Source organism: Globicephala melas, chromosome 1, assembly GCF_963455315.2.
Source record: "Globicephala melas chromosome 1, mGloMel1.2, whole genome shotgun sequence".
Lineage (NCBI taxonomy): Eukaryota > Metazoa > Chordata > Mammalia > Artiodactyla > Delphinidae > Globicephala > Globicephala melas.
The window spans coordinates 162,324,360-162,344,836 of NC_083314.1; the positions used below are offsets into that span (position 1 = coordinate 162,324,360).

A 20,477-nucleotide genomic window follows, 5' to 3' on the forward strand; every position below is an offset into this window, starting at 1 on the left:
ATGCCTCATGGTGGTACAGAGATACAGTATCAATATTATATGTTGTATTAGTTAAGTTTTTTAAAATTATGTATTTATATCTTAATAAAATCAGATTTAGTTTAATTTCTTTTCGATACTGGGTCTGTGAACCTTTACCAATATGTATGGTTGCTCTATTTAACTTTTCTGTATAAAAATACTGCTCCTGAGTGAATACTCAGAAAAAAAAGTAGGGCTTCGCTGGTGGCGCAGTGGTTGAGAGTCCGCCTACCGATGCAGGGGACATGGGTTCGTGCCCCGGTCCGGGAAGATCCCACATGCTGCGGAGCGGCTGGGCCCGTGAGCCATGGCCGCTGAGCCTGCGTGTCCGGAGCCTGTGCTCCGCAACGGGAGAGGCCATAACAGTGAGAGGCCCGCGTACCGCAAAAAAAAAAAAGTAAACTATTTAAAGTGAAAATATGATATATAACTGAATATGATGTATAACTGTACAGCAAAGTGTGCTGTACACCTGAAACTAACACAACATTGTTAATCAACTATACTCCAATATAAAATTTTAAAAAATAAAGTGAAAATATGTGTCTTAAGGATTGAACCACTTTACAAAAGAGCTTTACATTTAACAGTAATCTAATTGCCCACAGATAAGCAGGTTTCGAAATTCATGGGTTTCTGACCCTCAGAACTCTATTGTTTTGACTTCATTAAATTTATCCAGTATTATAATTTTTAAAATTTGTGTTTTATGCATAGATTTCATTAGAGAAGTATGACTTAAAAAAAAATCACTTGTTTCAACTTCCCATAACACCTAAAAGTAAGGGCATGTTGAGATAGGATTGATTTACATCAGAGTCTTGGAACCTGACTGAGGGGACTGATTCTCTTTCTGGGTACCTGGAAAACTTCTTGATGTGACATCGGATCCTTGACCATACTGATAGCCAACAGGAGTAGAGTCCATTTCCGCATCCATTTGTGCCTGTTCTTCAGATTGCGAGATGTGGCTGGAAGAATCAGATGTTCGTGCTTCTCGTTTGCTTGACTTATAATGAGCCATTTCAGAAGGCTGTGACAACCTCAAATGTTTGGATTTTTTAATGGAATCTTTCCTTTGTTCATGCTTGGCCAGAGGCTGTTGAGTATTCCTTTGGGAGGCTGGATGGTAATTATACTTACTCCAAGATTTCCCACTTACACCTGTTCCTTGATCTGGGCTTAGGTGAGAATGTGGAGAACTGCTTTCATCTTGCCAGCCACCGCTATAAAAAGAGGAGCGTTCTATACCATCAGAACTGGCATTTTTATCCGAAAGGCTGAAATAGCGATCCTTTTCTTTTTCACTAATGTCTAATGAAGATTTAATAAAGGTCTTACATACACTAATGACATCAGTCATCTGAAGGAAGCTAGCAGCGGACATCACTTCTATGACATTCTGACCTGTGAGAGAGAGCTTGCCGGAATAGACAAAGTCCAGGATAACTGTAAAAGTGTCAGGGGAGAAAGCCTGAAACGTTGCTGTGGTTGGCTGACTTGTCTCCTTGGAGTTCTGGGAAAGAAGCATTTTAAAGTAGCCGCTACTAGCAAATAATACATTTCGATGGGCTTTAAAGACCTTTCCTTCAACCAGAATACTGCAGTCACAAAATACATCCTGCCTGCGCTGCTCATTCAGTTGTTGCAGGAGGTGAGACTGATGAGAGGAGATCTCCATTCTAAAGAGGAAAAGAAACAGTGGTTACCAAAAATCGGAGTAACACTGCTTCTCTGAGTCAAGTAAAATGACAGTCAGAAACCTCTGTCCTTTTTCCATTAAAAACACTTTCTCCTTAGAGAATATCGTCTCCAAGACACAGAAGATAATGGGTTTCAGGATATCATGTAAGACTCTACTCTTAGTTAGTTATTACATTTTTAGACAATTATTTGTTCAGTCACTGAACCTGATTGAGCATCTTCTATAAATCAGGCCTTCTGCTATATATGGTGAACTAAACAGGCTTGATTCTTGCCTCCATGTAGTTTTTAATCTAGCCGGGTACCAGCTTGAAATAAATACTCATATGAAGTTATAAATGACAAGTTAAGTGCTAAGACAGAAGGAGCGTGCTCTTAGTATAAAAAGGTGAACTAGTTTAGATTGGGATGGAGAGGGTTAGGGAATACCTCTCCAAGAAGTCACATTTAAGCTGAGACCTCAAAGATGACTAGGAATTAGCCAGGTGAAGAATGAAGGGAGAAGATTTCTGATTCCAGCAAAATGGTGGTCTAGAAAAGTGCTGAAACTTTGCTGTCACAAATCTCTAGAGATGCTGGCTAAATACTGCCAAGGCTTTAAACTGTATGGCTGAGCTGCTGGGGCAGCAACATGGGCTCCGGTTTTTATCAGTAACAGAAACTGGAACTCTCTAAGGATTCAACCGTAATGAAAAAGGACTAGTAAACTTTGCCCCGAAGTCCAGGGAAAAGGCAAAGAAAGTTTGTCTTTGTAGGGCCTTAGTTGGGAAGAAAAAAATCCCTAGGTGAGATATCAAACCCAAGGTTGTGCTTTGTGAGGTTCTGGAGTCCAAATTTATTTTACCTGCTTGGTGTGGGAAACCTTAAACTAAAAAATTACCATGAGAATTAGTCCTGGGCTGGTGGTGTCTGTGGGGACACCTTGCAGAAGCAAATGCCAACCTGCTCAGGAGGGAAGCTCTCAGAACCCAGGCCAGGTGGGAAATAAGCTCTGCTTAAACTGAACTCAGTCATTCCCGTCTCCGTACAGAGTGGATCATTTCCAATATTGTACCACCATGATGTCTAATATGGCCTATCTTTAAAACTCCCCTTGATTTCACATCTATTTCTGGCTACAACTCCATTTCTCTGCTCCCTTTACACACAGTTCATTGAAAGAGTTTTTTGTCTTGGTTTTTTCATTTGCTATCTTCACTTCTCGCATTCTAATCAGGTTTCCATCCCCATCCATCAAAACCCATTTTTTGAAAGATCATTAGTAACCTGCATGTTGTCAAATCCAATGGTCACTTCTTTGTCCTCATTTTACTGACACAGTGGATCACTCTTTTCATCCTTTCAAACACTTGTTGCACTTACTTGGCTGCCAGGACACCACTCCTTCATGGTTCTTCTACTGCTCACTCCTCAGTCTCCTCTCCTGGCTCTTCCTTGTCTAATCTCTAAGTGCTTTGGGATTCAGGACATGCTACCCCCCAAGATGGCACCTTGGCATACTGAGTATTTTGAACTGAAGGAGTCTGAGTGAACAGCAGAAGCAGGAAGGTCACTCTGACACCCCCTCCCTTTTCCACTGCAACAGATCACAAAACCCTCAGGTGAGAGGTGTCCACCCTACACCCAGAGGAAAGGAGCCTCCTTATCTCAGAAGACAAAGGGACGCTGAGAAGACTCTGAACAAACAGGCTTTGCTGGGTGTGCCCCAGTTTTCTAACCTTACCTCTTACTCCTTATTCTACCACATTCTTCCACGACTCTCCACTCTTCACCAAGCCTAGCATAAAAATACTCAGGTCTGTCTCTTCGGGCCTTCATTTCCTTATGCAGCCTTCTGTGTCATGTAAAATTTATATTGAGTAAGTTTGTATGCATTTCTCCTGCTAATCTGTTAGTTTGATTTTCAGACACAGCCCGGAAGAAGGTCAAGGAAAATTTTTTCTCCCCTACAGCTGGAATGTCGCGGGCCTCAGAGCTCAGACCTCTCCTCTACTTATATCATTCCCTAGGTGAGCCCATCCAGTCTCATAGCTTTAAATACCATTTTACATATCTAGCCCCTGACCTCTTCCCTGAACCTCAGACTCAAATTATCTGTTTATCTGCATCTCCACTTAGATGTTTAATAGGCATCCTGAGCTCAACAGATCCCAAACCACTCTTCATTCATCCTCATCTTAAACCTGCCTTTCCTATAGTCCTATCCATCTCAGGAAATGGTAACTCCATTCCACTTATTTAGACCAAAAACATGAAGAGTCATCTTTGACTGTGTGTTGTCAGCTTTACCTTCAAAACAAATCCAAAATCCTACCACTTCTGTGCTACTGCTGTTACCACTTCACTCCATCACCTATTATCAACAGCCTCCTAATTAGTCTCCTTGCAACTTCAGTCTAGTCTGAATACAGCAGCCATGGTGACGCTTCTGAAACACGAGTGAAATCATGTTACCCCTCTGCACAAAACTCTCCAAAGAAAGGTTCCCCACCCAACCCCAAAGTTCTTCTCATGACCTACACCATCTGCATCCTGCCCCTCCTGGAACCTCTCTGCCCGCATCCCTTCTGCTCTACCCCTCACACACTGCATTCCAGCTCCAAAGACCTCTGCTTGTTCCCAAACATTCAAGGCATGTTCCTGTCATGCAGCCTTGTACTTGCTATGCCTTCTGCTTGGAAATGCTTCCTCCAGATATACACATAGCTCACATTCTCACATTTTCTAGGACTCTGCTCAAATGTCACCTTATCCTTTACCATTTCCTTTACCATTAGCCAGGTGAAGAATGAAGGGAGAAGATTTCTTCTCCCATTACCGTTCTTTTTAAAAAATTAATTAATTAAAATAAATTAATTTAAATAAAGGCTTTCCTTTACCATTCTTTTAAAATTAATTAATTAGTTAATTTTTGGCTGCGTTGGGTCTTCGTTGCTGTGCGCGGGCTTTCTCTAGTTGAGGCAAGCAGGGGCTACTCTTCGTTGCAGTGCGCAGGCTTACTGTGGTGGCTTCTCTTGTTGTGGAGCACGGGCTCTAGAGTGCAGGCTCAGTAGTTGTGGTGCACGCGCTTAGTTGCTCCGTGGCATGTGGGATCTTCCCAGACCTGTGTCCCCTGCATTGGCAGGTGGATTCTTAACCACTGCACCACCAGGGAAGCCCCCTTTACCATTCCATGTAAGCACCTCCTCCCACTCTCCGTCCCCTTTCTCATTTACTCTTTGTTTTCTCCTACTAGAATTTAAGGTCCAAGAGAGCACCGTTTGCCTGTTTTGTTTACTTATATATTCCCAGCTCCTTGAACAGCACTTGAGCAAACAACAGCTGCTCAATCAATGCTGTTGAATGAATGAGTCAAAAATATTAAAATACACAAGGCAATTGTTCTTTATAAAGAAGAATCAGCAGGCATAACAAGCAGAGAATTAGAACCCCAAGAATTTGAGAAAAATAGTACAAAACTCTAATAGGCTATTAAATAAGTATGTTTAAAATGATCAAAGATAAAAGGTGATGTAGACTAGCACATAGTTATGAGCACAGACACTAGAACCAGATAGCTTGATTGGAATTCTAGTGCTATCACTTAACTAGCTGTGTGAACCTGGGCAATGTATTTAACCTTTGTATTGCTGTTTCCTTATCTGTAAAGTGGAACCAAAAATAGCACTTATTTCATAGGATTATTGTGAGGATTGAATGAGTTGATGTACATATACCACTCAAAACAGTGTTCGGCATGTAGTAAGTACTTCACAAATTTTAGCTATTCTCCTTTTATTTTATTATTATTATCCATAAGAAAAGGAAAAAAAAGAAGAGGTACGTTTGAAGAGGAATCAAATGAATTTAATATATGAAAAATATAAGTAATGAAATTAAAACACCTCATGCTGCAAGATGAGTGCCCCATCTGCAGTCTCATGTCCATATTCCTGGCAGGAAGAAGACAAAAAGACAAAAGGCAATTACCAGCCCAGTCTTATTTTCTTTTTTATCAGGAAAAAAAAAAAAGTTCTTCCAGATGCCACATCCTGCAACTCAATGGCCAGAATCATGTCACCTGCTTTTTAGGTGTGCACTCCCACTAATGGTATATATCAATTTCTACTTCTCAATTTTTGCCAACACTTAATATTATCAGACTTTTAAATTTTGCCAATCTTATGGATATGCAATGGTATGCTATTGCTTTTATTTGTATGGACTGAACAACTTTTAATGTTTGTTGACCATGATTAAGTGAATTTCCTTGCTCATTACAATGTTGTCAAGTAACACTGAATAACAGCTAACCACAAAAACAATGTTATACAATAGTATTTATTTAGCTTAGTGCCTTTGGGTTGGATGGGGCAGCTTGTCTAAAGTGGCTGTGTTATTACGTGGTCTTACATCTTCCTCCTGGGACTAGTAGGCCAGCCCAGACAATTTCCTCTCACAACAATGGCTGAAGTATAAAAGCCCAAGAGGAGATACATGAGGTCTCTTAAGGCTTAGGCTTGTAACTGCCACACTGTCACATATTCTAATAGACCAAAGCAAATCACATGGCCAAAAGGGAGAAATATCCTCTGGTCTGTTAGTGAGAAGAACTGCAAAGTCATACAACAAAGTGTGTGAATGTTGGTAGGGGGTGATGAACTGGGGCCAGTAATGTTATCTACACAATATCCTTTCTTATTTGTAAAACTGGATTATCTTTTTCGTATTGATTTATAGGCATCCTTTATATACCCAACATACAAATCCTTTATCAGTTATATGCCTTGCAGATATCTTCTCTCATCTGTGGTTTGTCTTTTTAACTCCATTAAAGATAGTTTTCATTAAAAAGCAGCTTTCAGTTTTAATACAGTCAACTTATCAATCAAAGTGTTTTCTCTATCTTGTTTAAGAAATCACTATCTCAAGGACATAAAGATATTTTTTAAAGTTCTGTTTTTCACTTTTAGGGCTTTAATCTACTATTGATTTTGCATATGGTATTCTAATTTTTTTTCATATAGATAATGAATCTTTCTGGCACTGCTTATTGAACAGCAAATCGTTTCCCCACTAATCTGTAATGCTACCTCTGTTATTCATCTAGTTTCCATAAACTCATGGATCTGTTTCTGAGCTGTCTGTTCAGTTTAATTTGACTATCTCTCTGCACCAATACGTCACAGCTTTTTTTTATTTTTTTGCGGTACGTGGGCTTTTCACTGCTGTGGCCTCTCCCGTTGTGGAGCACAGGCTCTGGACGCGCAGCCTCAGCGGCCATGGCTCACGGGCCCAGCTGCTTCGCAGCATGTGGGATCTTCCCGGACCGGGGCACGAACCCGCGTCCCCTGCATCGGCAGGCGGACTCTCAACCACTGCGCCACCAGGGAAGCCCCACATCACAGCTTTAATTACTAAATCTCTAAAATGAGTTCCCCCACCTAGGTCTTCTTCAAATAACATTAAAAAAAAAAATTCTGGGGACTTCCCTGGTGGTCCAGTGGGTAAGACTCCATGCTCCCAATTCAGGGGGCCCAGCTTCGATCTCTGGTCGGGGAACTAGATGCTGCATGCATGCCACAACTAAGAGTTCACATGCTGCAACTAAAGATCCCGCACACTGCAACGAAGATCCTGTGTGCCGCAGCTAAGACCCGGTGCACCCGAAATAAATAAATAAATATTTAAAAAAAAATTCTGATTGTCTCTTTGTTCTTCTATATAAAAATTAGGATAAGCTTATCAAGTTTCACTTAAAAAATATCCTATAGGGATTTGTTTTCTGGAATTGAATTTATAGATTATGGGAGAACTCACATCTTTATAATATTGAGTCTTATCATCCATAAATATGGTATAATTTGCCACTCAGGTCTTCTTTCATATTCTTCAGTTATGTTTCCTTATTTTCTTTAAGATCTTGCACATTTTTTGTTAGATTTATTTCTGTTGCTTATAGGTTTTATTGCTATAGTGAATGGGATAGCAGGCTTTGTCAGCTGAATGGAAATGCTGCTAAAATGTTACCATTAAGAATAATATTTAGGGACTTCCCTGGTTGCGCAGTTGTTAAGAATCCACCTGCCAATGGAGGGGACACGGGTTCAATCCCTGGTCCAGGAAGATCCCACATGCTGCAGAGCAACTAAGCCTATGTGCCACAACTACTGAGCCTGTGTGCCACAACTACTGAAGCCTGCACGCCTAGAGCCCGTGCTCCACAACAAGAGAAGCTACCACAGTGAGAAGCCTGTGCACCACAATGAAGAGTAGCCCCCACTCGCCGCAACTAGAGAAAGCCCGTGCGCAGCAACGAAGACCCAATGTGGCCAAAAATAAATAAAAATTTTTAAAGATTTATTTATTTATTTTTGGCCGCGTCGGGTCTTCATTGCGGCACTTGGGATCTTCGTTGAGGCATGCGGGCTCTTCGTCGTGATGCGTGGGCTTCTCTCTAGTTGCCTCATACGGGCTTCTCCCTAGTTGCTGTGTGTGGGTTTTCTCTCTCTAGTTGTGTTGCGCGGGCTCCAGGGCGCGTGGGCTCTGTAGTTTGCAGCACGCGGGCTCTCTCATTGAGGCACGTGAGCTCAGTAGTTGTGACATGCGGGCTTAGTTGCCTTGTGGCATGTGGGATCTTAGTTCCCTGACCAGGGATGGAACCCCCGTTCCCTGCATTGTAAGGCAGATTCTTTGCCACTGGACCACCAGGGAAGTCCTGAAGCGGTAGCTATTTAAAAACTGTTACTCTAATTGTTTCAGTGGACGCTTTTGTTTACCAGTCTGTTATGTAATTTCCCTTCTGTTTATTCATTATTCTATTCCTACTGCTCCCCCTACTCACTCAGTACCTTTTTCTGGTAATAACTCCTCAACTTTTCTTAAGAGGATCACCCCTTCACTCCTCTGGTTCTTATGGTTTGGGAGATATTGACTCAACTCATCACTCCAGAGGTCAACTTGTGACCTAGACCTGGCAAATCAGAGCACTGCATTCCCACGGCCAGCTACTGGTCTGGGGATGGACACGTCAAACAAGGCCAGAAAAAGAGGTTCAATCAAAGCAAATCTTAGCATTTTTTATTGGAGCGACCAGAAAAGAAGACCACTCTTATGAGGATGTGAGCCTGGAGCTATAGTAGATTTTCTGCCACCATGAGGAGAGAGCCTACATGAGAAAGGACCAACACTGAGGAAAGCAGAGCAAAGAAACAGAAAGGCCAGATCCTATCAACATCATTTTTCCCTAGACCAGAGGTGTTTGCGCTGTGCAACACGGCATGTGGGATCTTAGTTCCCCGACCAGGAAGAACCTGCATCCCCTGCATTGGAAGTGTGGAGTCTTAACCACTGGACCGCCAGGGAAGTCCTGGTCATTCATTTCTATAAAGGGTCAGATAGGAAATATTTTAGGGCTTGTGGGTGTGAGAATGTGATTTATAATAAATATACATTTTGGAGTTTGTCCATGGTTCCTAGCTCACAGCTCCCCAAACCCTTGGCATTTCCTAAGCAGTAAGAGCAATAGGAACATCTTCTGTTATAATATTTGGTCTTTTGTCCTCAGTTCCTGAAATCGCATCAGAGCCAGAAAGGTGAAATGGACATCTTGTTATTATGAAAAGCCCCTTTCAACCATAACTGAGTTTATGTTAATAAGGTGACTTTCAGAAGTCCCCTAAAGATTGGAGGAGGTTGCCAGGGAAACCAATCAGTGGATTAGATTAATTAGATTAGAGGGTTGGAACTCAGAGTCTCACCTCATGACCTCTGGAGAGAGAGGCTGGAGGTTGAATCAATCACCAATGGCCAATGATTTAATCAATTGTGCCTATGTAATGAAGCCTCCATAAAAACCCAAAAAAGACAGGTTCTGAGCTTCCAGGTTGGTGAAAGAGAACTCATCCACTTGCCAGCCCTAAACTCCACAGGGACAGAAGCTCCTGGATTCAGCATCTTGCCCTATGTATCTCTTCATCCAGCTGTTGGTTCATATCCTTTAACACACTTTGTAATGAACCAGTAGTCTAGTAAGTAAACTGGTTTCCTGAGTTCTGTAAGCCACTCCAGCAAATTAACCAAGGAGGGGGTCCTGGGAACCTTTATAACCAGTTGGTCAGACGCACAGGTAACAACCTGACTTGTGATTGGCATCTGAAATGGAGGCAGTCTTGTGGGATTGAGCTCTTAACCTATGGAATCTGATGCTATCTCCAGGTAGATAGTACCAGAATTGAGTTGAGTTAGTGTTGGGAGAATTGCTTGGTTTGGGGGAAAAAAACCACACATTGTAGTGGGCCATAGATCTCTCTCACAACTACTCAACTTCACCACTATATTGCTCAAGTCACAGCACAAAAGCATCTAGACAATATGAGAAGGAATGGGCATGGCTGTGTTCCAGTAAATCTTTATTTACAAAAACAGACACAGGCTCCTTTTGCTAACCCCAGCCCTAGACCCAGTCACGGCTTAGGCTGTATCTATCCTTGGACTTTTCAGTTATTTGAGCCAATAAATGTCCTTTTCCTTAAGCCAATTTGAGTTGGCTTTCTTTTTAACTTGTAACCAAAGAATCCCAATTTATGTTATATCTGAAGATTCTGAATTCTTTGGTAACTTTCATCTATTAGTGCAACTTGTGTTTAAAATCCATTCTTAATCCGGAAAGGAATCAAAGTTGGCTTCACAGAGGAAAGATTAATTGATGTCCAAGTCATTGCCAGTTCTTTTTCAGACATAAAAGTGTTACATAAACACAAATTCTATTCTTAAAAGATTTAATAAAAAGTTAATTCCTTGGGGGGGAAACAGATTTTCTTTTTCAGTTTAAGTTTCAATAAGAATTTGCTTTCCAGGCAATTTGTAGACGTTTGAAGTGAGCATCAGTATTGTTAAGAGTTGCAAACTGCAGTCACTTTGTACAAATTTAAACAGGCTCCTTGCTGAGAGTTGATAGGGAGTGGGGGGATGTTAACAGTGAAAGTAAAGTGGAAAATTTCTTCTCCTGACTGCAGAGACTTGAGCACTGCCTTTGACAAGCAGAAGAAACAACAGAGGACCTCTGAAAAGGCTGAGAGCTGTGGGGAATGACTTCAGCAATGGACTGTGTCAAAGGGCAGTCACACAACTCATCCCTAAAGTGAAGTACCCCAAGTTGGCAGCTGAATTCTTAGTGCTATATACTCTTGAAAATATAATTTCAAGATAGGATTGAGAGTGAGTTCCAGGGGCTTAATGAAAAGATTCCAATAAATAAAAGGGAAAAGGCAGTTCATACACACACACACACACACACATCTAGGTAACACACATATGGCAGGGAGGAGAAAGAGAACAATCAAGGATGACTCCAAGCTTTATGGCCTGAGTACTGGCAGAAGGGACTTGCCATTTCTTGAAATGGGAAAGACTGGGAGAGAAACAGGTTGTAGGGGCTGGTATCTGGAGCTCAACTTTGGACATATTAAGTTTAACATCTCCTGTTATTTATCTAATAAGAAATAAAGAGTGGGCAGCTGGATATATGAGTAGCATTAAGGAAATAGGTCCAGGCTGGGGATATAAAATTCGGAATCGTCAGCATATAGACGGTATTTACAGTCATGAGATTAGATGTGATTACCAAAGGAGGAGGCTACAGAGAACAGAGACAAGTCCTTGGCACTCCAACATTTAGAGAACCGAGAGATGAAGAGGACCAAGAAAAGATACCTGAGAGGAAAGCCAGAAAGATAGGAAGAAACATCCTGGAGGTGAAGAAAGTGTTTCAGGGAAGAAGGGGCGATCAACTCTGTTAGTTTTGGTAAGATGAGGACTGAAGAGTTGACCACTGGGATTTATCAGTGGTGTGTGTGTGTGTGTGTGTGTGTGTGTGTGTGTGTGTGTGTGTGTGTGTGTGTGTGTGTGTGTGTGTGTGTGTGTGTGTGTGTGTGTGTGTGTGTGTGTGTGTGTGTGTGTGTGTGTGTTAGGGTGGGTTTAAGGGAGAATGGAATGAGAGAAACAAGCACACACAACTCTTTTCAAAGAGTTTTGCTGTAAAGGGAAAGAGAATAAGGGAGGAAACTGGGGTTAAGACTGAAGAAGAATCTGAATATTTTAGAAAAAAAAATAACTGAAGAAATAAACTTCCAGATGAAGCAGGAAGGGATTGAGAACACATTAAAATGGTTACTATTAGAAAGGATTAGTGAGGGGTGGGAGAAGAGGGTACCCTCTCTGCAACAGGAAGAGAGACTGAAAAAATGTACAGATATCTAAGAGAAGGAGTGACGTGGGAGCTCATTACAGATGCCGTTGATCTCTAAAATATCACTATTTGTGAAAATGACGAGGATGGGGGAAATGTGGTAGAATTACAGTAGTTAAATGTAAAAATGTATAGCTGGTTTTTAATCTACTCTGATTTATACTTTTCACTCAAATCACAAGATTAAAGTAGCATAACATAAGCTGAGCTTAAACCATAGTAGATACTCAATAAATATTCAGTGGATTTGTACTGGTGAAACTGTTTCATTGCTAGACTATAGCAAGTGACAGGCAGAAGAAGTTGCCATTTTTCCTTAACCTACCCATCTATGGCTGAATAAGTTTGTTTTTTGCTCTTGTCAGGAAGCAGGGCTTTCATAACTAAGCCCATAAACGGATTTTGGTTTCCGTACTGATAATTTTTACCTCTTCCTTACCTATTTAAGCCAAACAACTGTCCTTTTGTATTCTGCTCTGTTCTGATGGGTAGCGTCTGGGGCTGAGAGTCTGCAACTTCATGACGCAGGATCTTTCATCAGTTAACTTTCTGTAGGATATGCTAAATGGGTCATAATGGATATCAGAAGACCAGGGGAAGAGAGAAATTTCCAGCTTCTAGCTCTCACAGTGGCTGGTGTTTGTTGTAATAGTAGCAGGATGGGAGGATTCTGGACAGCAGCTCAGGCAGATGCAGAATCTTTTTGGTGGTTCCAATTCTGATCGAGGTGGCAACTCTTCAGCAGATCTAACACTGTGTCTCCAAAGGTCCAGCAAGTAGTATATGCTTGTGGGCTCAGCTTTAAGGGCTGGTGAACTCTAAGCCCTTGTGATTAGCAGCTTGTCGCCTCTGAGTATCATTTCCTTCTTTCTTTTTGTTCCTCTAGACCCCATCCTCATTTGTGTTCTTCTAGGCCTTCCCACACCCTTGTATTGGGTTGGCCAAAAAGTTCATTTGGGTTTTTCCATAACATGTTATGGAAGATAATTTCGTGTATTATATTATCTCTGTCTGGAATATCTAGAATGACTCCCATTTTTCTGGATAGGACTATATAATGTTGGTGACAGAAAAGTTTCCAGGAAATAGACCCTCTAAGCTTGAACAGAGTGATGGCCTTACTGCCAATGGAAAATGGAGATGTAGTAGCACTATGATTACCTACCTACCTTATCACCTGTGTTTGCTTAGGATGAAGTCCTATTGAAGGCAGTGCTTTGGGAGATGAAGTGTAACTGCTGCCTTTCCTCAGCTCATACATATGGTTCCAAAGTGAGCTCCCTACAACAAGTTGACTGAGGAAGAAAAAGTTAAGGCCGATTTAGAGATGGTTTTGCACAATATGCCGGCATCAGCTGGAAGTGGATAGTTGAAACATCACAAATCCCATCAGAAGTGTCCCTGAAAGATTTTGGGAAGGAAAATCTCCCCAGTGAGCATCTGGTTGCCCACTCTGCATAGAGAAAGAGATAGACACAGGTATAGATTTTACCCTGATTCATGGACAGTAGCTAACAAGTTGGCCAAAGAGTTAAGGATTTAGAAAGAACCAGACAGAAGAACTGGTGAGCAAAAGGCATGGGGCAAAGAGGCAGGTGGAAATACCTCTTGGAATGGCCACAGGGTAAGAGACGTTAGTGTCTCACGTGAATGCTTAATAAAGGGTACCCATTGCAGAGGAGGCGCTCAGAAATCAGGTAGACCAGATGACCTGTTCTGTGGATGTCAGGCAGCCTCCTTCCCTAGCCACCACGAAGCTTGCTGTATACTCCATCACCCAGAAGCATCTTACCTGATAAAATGGTGGAATAACCAACTGAATATTCCATTATGGCCCCATAAGAGAGATGATACCCTGAGAGATCGGGGTGCTATCCAAATGGATGTGGTATATAATTTTAGCCACTGACCAATATAGATGCTATTATTTCCATAACTAGAATACTCACTTCTAGAAATCAAGGGATGAAAGTGGCAGTGCCTCCTTTCACTTTTACCTCTAACAGCCCACTTACAGAATTCTTGCTTTCTGTCCCTACAAAGATCTTATCTCTCAAAATAGGAATGTTGCCACCAGGGAAACATTGCATGCTTCCACTAAATTTGATCATGACTGACCTAAAAGAAGAATGAACGTCACCCATTTTGGGGAAACGATGATGGTGTCATTGTTTGTATGAAGGATAGTTGCATACTGGAAAGCAGACTCGTGAACTTGTTTAGAAGTTTAAATATGGGAAGAGTGGTATATGTGGATGCCATGTAGCCAAAGAGGGTGGACTATATTGGTCATTTACCTGTTGTCTCTCAGTTCAACACCCGCCATGCTCTACTCTACTCTCTACTGATGTAATTGGAATTCTGCAAATGACATTTCCCAGGCTTCCATCCTTGCAGCTGGCTTCCTGTTAGAGTCTATCAGTAGGAGGCGCCAACAGGAGATCAGTAAAAGGAAAAATGTTTCCTGCTTTGGGCAGTGAAAATGCAGCAATTTCTGGTGGCTGCTGGCTGTTGGCGTAGCGGCAGCAGGAGCAGGTGATTCTGGACTCCAGTAGACTTTCCAGCCTTTGGACTTCCCCTCTCTGATAGAAGTGGTACCTCTCTGGCAGATCCAGAACGACTGTGACAGCAACTCCAAGAGCACAGCAGCCAGCACAGACTTGAGAGCACCAGCTCAGGGGCACAGCAGCTTCTGATCTATGATTGGAATTCTTTTTTGTTGTTGTTTTTAAATATTTATTTATTTAATTTATTTTGGCTGTTCCAGGTCTTAGTTGCGGTACGCAGACTTCTTAGTTGCGGCATGTGGACCCTTAGTTGCAGCATGCATGTGGGATCTAGTTCCCTGACCAGCGATCGAACCTGGGCCCCCTGCATTGGGAGCGTAGAGTCTCACCCACTGGACCACCAGGGAAGTCCCTATGACTGAAGTTCTTCTAGCTCCCCTGGCCCCTTATTTTTCCTTTTGCTATTCCAGCCCTTCTTAAACTTTTGGAAGCAATTTCATATATTAAATTTCTTCTCTTTGAAATACCCAGAGTGGTTTCTGTTTCCCTGAGGAGACCCTGACTGATAACATTTCTAGTCCCTAAAAGAGATAAATCTAAAAAAAGGATCTATCCTGAGGCTTGCCCTTCTGGACAAATGACATAATCTTCCCTCTCAGCTTCTCTCTTAACTTTTACTTCTTACAAACAACCATAGTCAATAGAAGCTGCATTTATTTTGTTGTTGTTGTTGTTGGTGCATTGTTTTTTGTCATTAACTTATTTAAGCAAAATTTTAAGCACTCACCAAAGTAAAGAAGAAAATATAGAGAATACTTGTGTATTTATTACCCAGCTTTAACACTGATCGATTTTGCTAATTTTGTGTCTTGTATCTGCCTCCATTTTCCACCCAGAATATTTTAAAATAAAATCACAGGCATCAAATCATTTCACCCATAATATTTCCTGTGTACTTTTTACATGAGCCTCCTTCCATTTCTGTAATTACAGTTGGACCTCTGTTATCCTTTGCCTGCACAGGACCCTTTTCTCTTCCTCAGCATAGGATTCATTCTTCTTTTTCTTTTGGGAACTGCCTTCCAAAATTTGGTGATTCTGTTCATCCCTTTGCCTCCCTGACTCCATGGACATATGAACTACACTTGTCAGTCTGAGTGTGTTATGGAAGCTAGAGAATAAAGGTCTCACTACGCAAGGGCATGGGCCTTAAGGATCGCATGAACCTAGAACTGCAAAAAATTACCTTCAACAACTGGGAAAGCCCACCTAAGAACTATGCTAACACAGAAGAAAACTAGATAGAACTGTTTCAGAGAGAGTCCTGATGATATTATTTTAATACCTGAATCCAGCTGTGCCTAAAACCAATGCTCCTTCTGGATTTTTAGTTATGTGAGCCAATAAATTTCCTTTTCTGCTTAAATTTAAGTTGGATTTCTATCATGTGTGACCAAGAGTCATTTATTACTAATTTGTAACACTCTCCAAGCCTGCAGCGATAGCCCATTCAAGAATACTCTATTTAGCAGGGAGAGCATATTTCTATAAATGGAAACGTTAATAGAATCAGTGCCATTAAGGTCATCATATCACTAAAGCATAGTTTCTGGTGTTGCTATTTTGCAGTTATTTTTTCCCTTCATATTCCCTGAAATCCTGGTATGCCTCCAGGCAAAGTTTCTTCCAACTTTGTTCATTCAGATAGTTGTGAGTCATTTCTTCTCAGGCTACAGTAATTCCTATGATAGCTTTCATGATGTCAGAAGTCTTCCACCAATCTCTAATTAACAGCTGATCAGTTTTTTAAAAGTGTTTCCCTGGTTTGAACCACTGTAAAGTATCGATTTTAACATCCAAAGTAGTATTTTTGTTTAGTACTCTTACAGTAACTTTAGCTTTAACACTTGTGATAAGTTATTACGGGTCAAAATCATTCGGCAGAACATGAAATAATGACAGAAAGTGAGACTGTGGCATAGAAACACAAATAGATTAGTGAGGGCTCTCAAACTCAGGAACATACCATCTGCTAAATCAGCTCTCTTTAGTGCTAACTGTATTCACTGGCTGAGCGGTTATTTTTTAAATGCATTAACCACAATTCAGTACTGTATCAAATTTATAAATATGAACATATACAGAGATGAAAAGCACTATAATAAATTAGTGCTCAAGAAGGTACGTCTATAATGAAATTTCTTTCATGTTTAAAATAATCTAGGTTCTAGCTAATAGTAGGCTTTGAAATCCCGAACTTCCCAGAAATTATTTCATAAAAAAGACTAAAAAAGCAGTTGGCTAGAGATTGGGGCCTTCACATTCTCATTATAGGTCCAAAGATCCAGCTTTTGCTGAATCCTTATATGCCCAAGTCTCTGGAATACAGACAAACCAGGGATACTATGCTAACAGAGGCAGAATATACTCAAGGTTCTATCATACAATTGCCGAAACAGGACATCTGGGAATATTGCTAAAGAAGCATGAAATCAATACCCAATCTTTTACTATCATATCCTATCAGTTAAAATCTAATAATTCCTCTATTCTAATCTGAAGCACAGCAGTAGGTCATGACTTAACAATTTTTTGCTATTATAAATAATGCTGCAATGAGTACCTTTGCACACAGATCCTTGAGCACTTGTGAAATAATTTGATTCCTAGAAGAGTACAGACAGATTACCTTCCCAAAACACTATATCAATTTAAATCTTTACCAACATGAAATGACAGTGCCCTTTTCCCCCAACACTTTCATTAACTCTGGATATTATCTCTTTAAAATGCTTCTCTTCTACCCTTAAGGAAAAATACCAGGGAAATATCAATACTATTATTTAACATTGTCCTGGAATTACGAGCCAATGAATAGGCAATATAATTAAAATATGAATATTGGAAAAGATGAAATGGTTATTGTTATTGCAGATATTATATATCTTTAAATGCAAAAGTAAAATTAGAAAACTATTTTCTAAAGTAAAATTCTGGGCTTCCCTGGTAGCACAGTGGTTAAGAATCGCCTGCCAATGCAGGGGACATGGGTTCAAGCCCTGGTCCGGGAAGATCCCACATGCTGTGGAGCAACTAAGCCCTTGCGCCACAACTACTGAGCCTGTGCTCTAGAGCCCGTGAGCCACAACTACTGAGCCCACGAGCCACAACTACTGAAGCCCCCGTGCCAAGAGCTTGTGCTCTGCAACAAGAGAAGCCCCCATGATGAGAAGCCCGTGCACCGCAATGAAGAGTAGCCCCCGCTCTCCGCAACTAGAGAAAGCCCACGCACAGCAACGAAGACCCAATGCAGCCAAAAATAAATAAAAATTAAAAAAATAAAATAAAATAAAGTAAAATTCTTGGGCTTTTGTCATGTTGGAGTAACTGGTACTAGACTTGGCCTTCTGCTATAAACAGTTAGAAAACTGGACAAAATACATGAAAAAATTGTCTTCGGACAATGAAAACAGGGCAAGTGAGACTGTGATCTCCAAGAAAAGGAAACAAATGAGGCAGCCTATTATCACTTTGGCTTTCTGGATTTTGATACAGGGAGGGGAAATCAAACTGGATTGAACAGACAGAGGTGGTGTTCAAGAAGGCTGAGGTGCCTGGTAGTTGTGGGGCAAAGTACCAGAGAGAGGCAACTACAGAGGCAAAGAGATCAATAAATCTGCACAGGAGTATTCTAGAGTCTGTGCTGAACACTAATCTACAAATGTGTAAGGTTAAACTACAAGAGTTCAGCTGAAAAACAATTGGGGAACTGTGAGCAGAAAAATTCCCAGAGCTCACACAGGGTTAAGAGACAATTAAGTTTTGACCAGTCAGGATAAAGTAACACCTAGGGCATTTACTAGAGACCCCAGAAGAGAAACACCTTAGTAGAAGAACTAACCTAACTCAACAGTAAAGATGACTCTAGAACTGCCCCAAAGTTCAAAAACAAGCTTCAAAATCATCAAGCTGATTCATCTGCAACTTAACTAACACATAAACCAAAATTCAAAAGTCTTTGAAGGAAAACAACAAAATTCAGATACTCAAAAACATATAATTACAATGTTCACCATTCCATCAAAAATCACTAGACCTGTGAAAAAGCAAAAAAAGTCACCTTAAAATCAGAAGAAAAACTGGTCAATGGAAACAGATCCAGGAATGAAAGAGATGCTAGACTTAGTAAACAAGGATGTAAAAAAGAGTTAATATACTTAATAAAATTTTATATTTAAAAATTTTATATTTAAGTTTAATTTAAAATTTGAAGAAAAACATGAATATATTGAGAGAAAGACAAGATATAAAAATAATCAAAAAAATCTAGAAGCAAATACAATATCTGAAATTAAAAATTCGGTAGATGGGCTTAGTGGCAGATATTATAAACTGCACAAGAATAATCCATGAATGTGAAGACATAGCAATGGAAATTACCCAGACTGAAATTTTTTAAAAGAACTCGGGCTTCCCTGGTGGCGCAGTGGTTGCGAGTCCGCCTGCCGATGCAGGGGACATGGGTTCGTGCCTCAGTCCAGAAAGATCCCACATGCCGCGGAGCGGCTAGGCCCGTGAGCCACGGCCACTGAGCCTGCGCGTCCGGAGCCTGTGCTCTGCAACGGGAGAGGCCACAACAGTGAGAGGCCCGCATACCGCAAAAAAAAAAAAAAAAAAAACTGACAAAAAATAAACAGAGCCTTAGTGACATGTTAAACAATATCAAATTGGTCTAATATATTTGTAATTGACGTTCCAGAAAAGGTGGGGGCAGAAAAAATATTTGAAGCAAAGAGGAGAAACATAAATATACAGTTATAAGGTCCTTACACTATACATCAGAGGTTGACAAACCTTTTCTGTAAAAGGTCAGATAGTAAATATTTTAGGCTTTGCAGGCTAGTAGTCTTTGTTGCAACTACTCAACTCTGCCACTGTAGCATAAAAATATGCCATAAACAATACGTAAGTGAATGGCTGTGATTGTGTTCCAATAAAACTTTACTTACAAAAGCAGGGAGTAATCCCCATTTGGCCTGAAGTCTGTAGTCTGCTAACCTGTGCTATATATGAAGTGGTACAATATGTGATAATTATAAGGGAAAATGCATATTACAACTCTTGGAGCAACTGTTAAATATAAAACAAAGAAATTAAGCTAATAAGCCAACAGTGGGGATAAAATAGAATACTGAAAATTACTTAATATTCTTTTATTGAGGCAGGAAAAAAGGGGAAGAGGAACAACAGAGATGGCATAAATAGAAAACAAATAGCAAGACGGTACACTTAAATCCAACTATATTGATAATTATATCAATGAAAATATTCTGAACTGCATTTAAAAAGGAGATTGTCAGACTGGATAAAATTGATGACTCAAATATATGCTGTCTACAAGAAACACACTTTAAACCTAAAGATACAAATGTTAAAGTAAATAAAGGTAAAAAAGCATATGATTAATTGTAAGAGAGCTGGAATGGTTATATTAATATCAGACAAATCAGGTTCAAGACAATACCAGAGCTAAAAAGATATTTTATAATGATAAAAGGATTAATTCATTAAGAAAATATAACAACGATAAATGTATACATACTTAATAACACAGCTTTAAAATACATAAAGCAAAAACTGGCAGAAGTGAAAAAAGAAATACTGAAATTCATAATTATTATTGTATATTTCAACACTCCTCAGTAATTGGTAGAAGGAATAGATAGAAAAATCAATATGGATATAAAACACCTGATCAACACTATCAACCAACTTGGCCAAACTGACATTTATAGAACACTCTATACAACAGATTAATGGAATAGAGTCAGAAAAAGACATGCAAATATTTTATCAATCAATTTTTTTAAGTAAGGCTCATTTCATCAATTGTTTTTACAAAGGTGACACAGTAATTCAATGGGGGGAGTAATATTTTCAAACAAATGGTGCCAGGACAACTGTATATCCATTACAGGAAAAAAATAAACCTTGACCCTTACTTTACACCACATATT

The 20,477-nt window shown here is 40.3% G+C and overlaps 2 protein-coding genes across 6 annotated transcripts in view; one reads left to right on the top strand and one right to left on the bottom strand.

Moving 5' to 3' along the window:
* The window catches only part of ZBTB8OS (zinc finger and BTB domain containing 8 opposite strand), a 130,274-nt gene that overhangs the window by 33,945 nt on the left and 75,852 nt on the right, over positions 1-20,477 (top strand). Inside the window, exon 7 of one of the 5 annotated variants that reach the window (XM_060308421.2) lies at positions 14,721-18,775. The exons of 3 other annotated variants lie outside the window; for them this stretch is intronic. In XM_060308421.2, the coding sequence (XP_060164404.1) occupies positions 14,721-14,882 (162 nt within the window). In that variant the 3' untranslated portion in view covers positions 14,883-18,775. Of the gene's footprint in view, positions 1-1,207; positions 7,347-14,720; positions 18,776-20,477 lie in introns of those variants that run through there. One more of the 5 variants, XM_060308428.2, reaches the window with a different exon arrangement.
* Positions 1-20,477, bottom strand: part of ZBTB8A (zinc finger and BTB domain containing 8A) — a 58,108-nt gene that overhangs the window by 16,581 nt on the left and 21,050 nt on the right. The gene's annotated exons all lie outside the window — the stretch shown is intronic.